General features: G+C 43.4%; 1 protein-coding gene across 2 annotated transcripts; it reads left to right on the top strand.

Moving 5' to 3' along the window:
- The first annotated feature begins 514 nt into the window (after positions 1–514).
- zgc:171971 (uncharacterized protein LOC569690 homolog) lies at positions 515–3,294 on the top strand. Of its 2 annotated transcripts, none has more exons than XM_067245050.1 (8): positions 515–1,333; positions 1,427–1,473; positions 1,571–1,725; positions 1,890–2,011; positions 2,092–2,194; positions 2,291–2,574; positions 2,737–2,889; positions 2,987–3,294. In XM_067245050.1, the coding sequence occupies exons 1-8, from the start codon at positions 1,163–1,165 to the stop codon at positions 3,134–3,136; spliced, it is 1,185 nt and encodes a 394-aa protein (XP_067101151.1). In that variant the 5' UTR covers positions 515–1,162; the 3' UTR covers positions 3,137–3,294. The 2 variants fall into 2 exon arrangements, with proteins under 2 accessions (XP_067101151.1, XP_067101150.1); XM_067245049.1 differs by having other exon boundaries at positions 1,887–2,011.
- Positions 3,295–3,335: the final 41 nt, after the last annotated feature.

Below are 3,335 nucleotides of genomic sequence, written 5' to 3'. Positions count from 1 at the left end.
CTGGCCAGTAGATGAAACACGTTTTAGTGTGTAGGACAGCTGTGAGACTGGAATCGAGCTCATTTCACTCTCAGCTACCTAGAGTTTTTTGTCCTCTGTAGCGCCGCCCTAACTTGCATCAACTGACTAGGATACAGAATTGGCAAGACACTAGCTGCTCTCCTTTGAACACAGGCCGACACAGACAGTGTGCATGTGTTCCATGCATGTAATTAGGGCATCCTAGGAGATATGCCAGGCTCACAGCAGGAGATGACGGTGATAAACTATATTAAACTTCTCCATAATATTACACATTTGTGTTTCTCTAATCCTTGAAATAAAAATACTAAACATTCTAACTTAACCGAATCCTTTGTAAATAGGTTCAAGTCAGACGCATTGCCATTATTTCTGATATAAAAGAGCAAGGCAACACTGAACAACCAACAACACATCTTTATAATCAAACCCAAAGGCAATACTGCCATCGTGTGGAAGGAAATTGGATTGTATATGGCAACAAAAAGGAAAACAAAAAGCTGACGGTACTTCTGTGAAGAATTGTTCACATCGAATAGCACATCGAAAATTTGTGTTACATCAAATTGCATGATGCAATGGATGACTGTGTTCGGTATTAAATGTAAACCCGTGATGGCTAATTTGTTGGCGTGATCAGGTAGGTTATAATAACAAGGCAGAATGTTCGTGAATGAGAAAGTCACGTTCCGACGATTAACAATGTAACATTTACCGCTCACTCTACTGAACACTCCGCTCTGCCAATTCACTTCTAATTCACTTCTAATGTTGCGTGAGGTTGGATTGGATGTAATGGTTACTAAAAGGAATGTGCTTTCCATTCTGACACGACTGTCAAACGATTACAGACAAGATGGAGTCTGTAGCTTGCGGCGACTTCTTAATTCACAGGCTTTGTTGTGGGGATAACCAAATGCTACCTGCGTAGTTGAATCTAACAATATATTTACAGGCTCAGTTGGCGACGTGGTCAAGCTTTTAAAGAAACCGAAAGTAGAGACGCTGAATCTCACATTTATTGAATTTGGCCGATGTTTATAAGTCAACCATTTTAAAGATAAGCAGAAGACGAGACAATAAAGTTATACAGCAGCCTTCCATAGATCACTGAGGTAGTCAGGTTAACCAAGGATGCAAGATGACTGATCCGAGTGATGCCGCTGGATCTCCGGGTACCAGCAACTGTCGGCCGAGTTTGGCTCAAGGAACAGCTGGGCTGGCCGTAAGAACACTGTCCTCTCCACCACCGCCCCCTGGAAGACTCACCTCTCTACGTTCAAGGGATCTGACTTTGGGCGGGTTTAAAAAGGTAGCCATGTTTACTGTAATAGTTGCACCTCCTCTCGAAAGGGAACTATAAGTAGTGTAATAATGAATCATGTTATTTGTTTCTTTCCGGCAGAAAACCTTCGTGCCCAATGTGCAAGCTGTCAGGAAAAGCAAAGAGGAGTAAGTGTGTTAAGCACGGACAAGATGGCCTACCCTAATTCATATGATGCTGCACAGTTTTTTAATCACAAACACAATGACAATTTTGTTCCATTAGGTTAAGAGAAGAAAGTAATTTTGTCCCAAAGAAGGACAGAAGAGAGAGGGAAGAGAGGCACAGGGAGAACAGAGGGAAGAGGAGGGAGAGACCTGCAACCATCCAGTCTACCTCTATCTTTGAACAGGGTCCTGCTGATACCATACGCAAAACAGGTACAGGGTGGATGTCGGTATTAGGCTACTATTGTTATATTTGACTCAAGCAGAACCCTTACTGTTGAAACCTTCAATCTATGAACATCTACACAACACAGCAGTAACACAGTATATTTATCTACACACAGGAAGTAAATGTGTTGCTACTTCCTCCTCAGCAGGGTGGAGGGCCAGAGACCTGAGTGACAGTGGAACGTCCCCTCTGGCTAAATGCGTGAAGAAGGAGAAACATGACTCAGAGGAGGATGAGGATGAGATACTAAACAAACTTCAGCGGGACGATGTGTGTACAGGTTTCTCAGTTCTCTACCTGTGGCGGCTGTATGCAGTGTTAACTACACATCTGAATCCTTTTCCCTTTAGTTTTTGGATGATCCTGGTTTGAAGAATGATGACAGCCAGAGGCCCATCCAACTCCCATTGTATCAGTCTAGCAGCTTCCTGAAAACAGATGCGCCTGCTACATGTAGGTACAGGACATACTACTCACAGTATAAAACTAAACATTATTCTTCTAGGGGTCAGTCTTATATAAAATGTGTCAATCTTATGTGCATCCAAGGTATAACTGATAAAGAGGAGATGACCCCCGAGCCGGCTGTGTTCAAAGCTCCTACCTCCAGGACCCCTAAGGTTCTCCATGGTGGGGCTGAGGTGCCCCGGCCAGAGCAGCCCTCCGTGGCACAGCTCTTCCAGGACCTCAGCCTCTCAGAGAGGGAAGAGTTGCTCTTCATCCAGTTGCCAGACACCATCCCTGGTAGGCCCAACACGGCAGCTGCCTCTGAAAAACCTGTCAAGAAGGACTCCAAAACTGAGGACAAGCGCTCGGCACATGGGAAAACGCATGTGAGTAAAGTATGGAGCTGTACACTGTACTGCTATACTTTGTATTTATGATGTCACTGCCTTCCCTCCTGTTGTGATGATCATGTGTCCTCTCAGATGAGCAACCTTATTATGATAGCATTATATACATATCTTGAATAATCTATCATCTCACCTTAACAGGAGGCCACAGTAAGGGAGAGTGTGCCTGTCCTGTCTGACTTCTCAGAGGGGTTTATGGGTAAACTGCAGATCAGGAAATCTGGGAAGGTTCAGCTGGTGCTGGGTGACGTCACAATGGATGTGTCTGAGGGTGCAGCCTTCTCTTTCCTACAGGTACAAACTATACATCTATCATCCACTCACACTACGCAAGGAATATGTCAACCAAACGCCAAGCTGATTTAAACTTTCTTTTCCATCCTCTTTATAGCAACTGGTGTCGGTGCGCATTTCTGAGGGTCTGGCAGGGGACATGTGTGTGCTTGGAAACGTCCATCACAAGCTGGTGTGTTCTCCTGATTTTGAAGCTCTTCTGCAGGGGTTTCAGCCCAGCAAACACAAACCATCATCACCTTTCTGACTTTCTGCACTGTATTTGTGTGAAGGTTTTTGAATATTGTACAGCATTTTTCTATTACCATGTTGCAAAAACATGCCTATTTATAAGTGTTTTTTAGAAATGTTTTTAATGTTTATTGCAAAAAGTACATGATACAAAACAGCCTATTTATACAGGCAACTAATACTAAATACATTCTACAAATAAAAGTAACTTGTAC

This window comes from Osmerus mordax, chromosome 10 (assembly GCF_038355195.1).
Source record: "Osmerus mordax isolate fOsmMor3 chromosome 10, fOsmMor3.pri, whole genome shotgun sequence".
NCBI lineage: Eukaryota > Metazoa > Chordata > Actinopteri > Osmeriformes > Osmeridae > Osmerus > Osmerus mordax.
Note: the sequence above shows the minus strand (reverse complement) of the source record. Positions and strands in the feature narration are given on the sequence as shown.

Coding starts and splice junctions, on each gene's coding strand:
- zgc:171971 (XM_067245049.1), top strand. CDS start 1,163: ATGACTGATCCGAGTGATGCCGCTGGATCTCCGGGTACCAGCAACTGT. Junction 1,474..1,570: donor GTCAGGAAAAGCAAAGAGGA/GTAAGTGTGTTA, acceptor TTGTTCCATTAG/GTTAAGAGAAGAAAGTAATT. Junction 2,012..2,091: donor ACAAACTTCAGCGGGACGAT/GTGTGTACAGGT, acceptor TTTTCCCTTTAG/TTTTTGGATGATCCTGGTTT.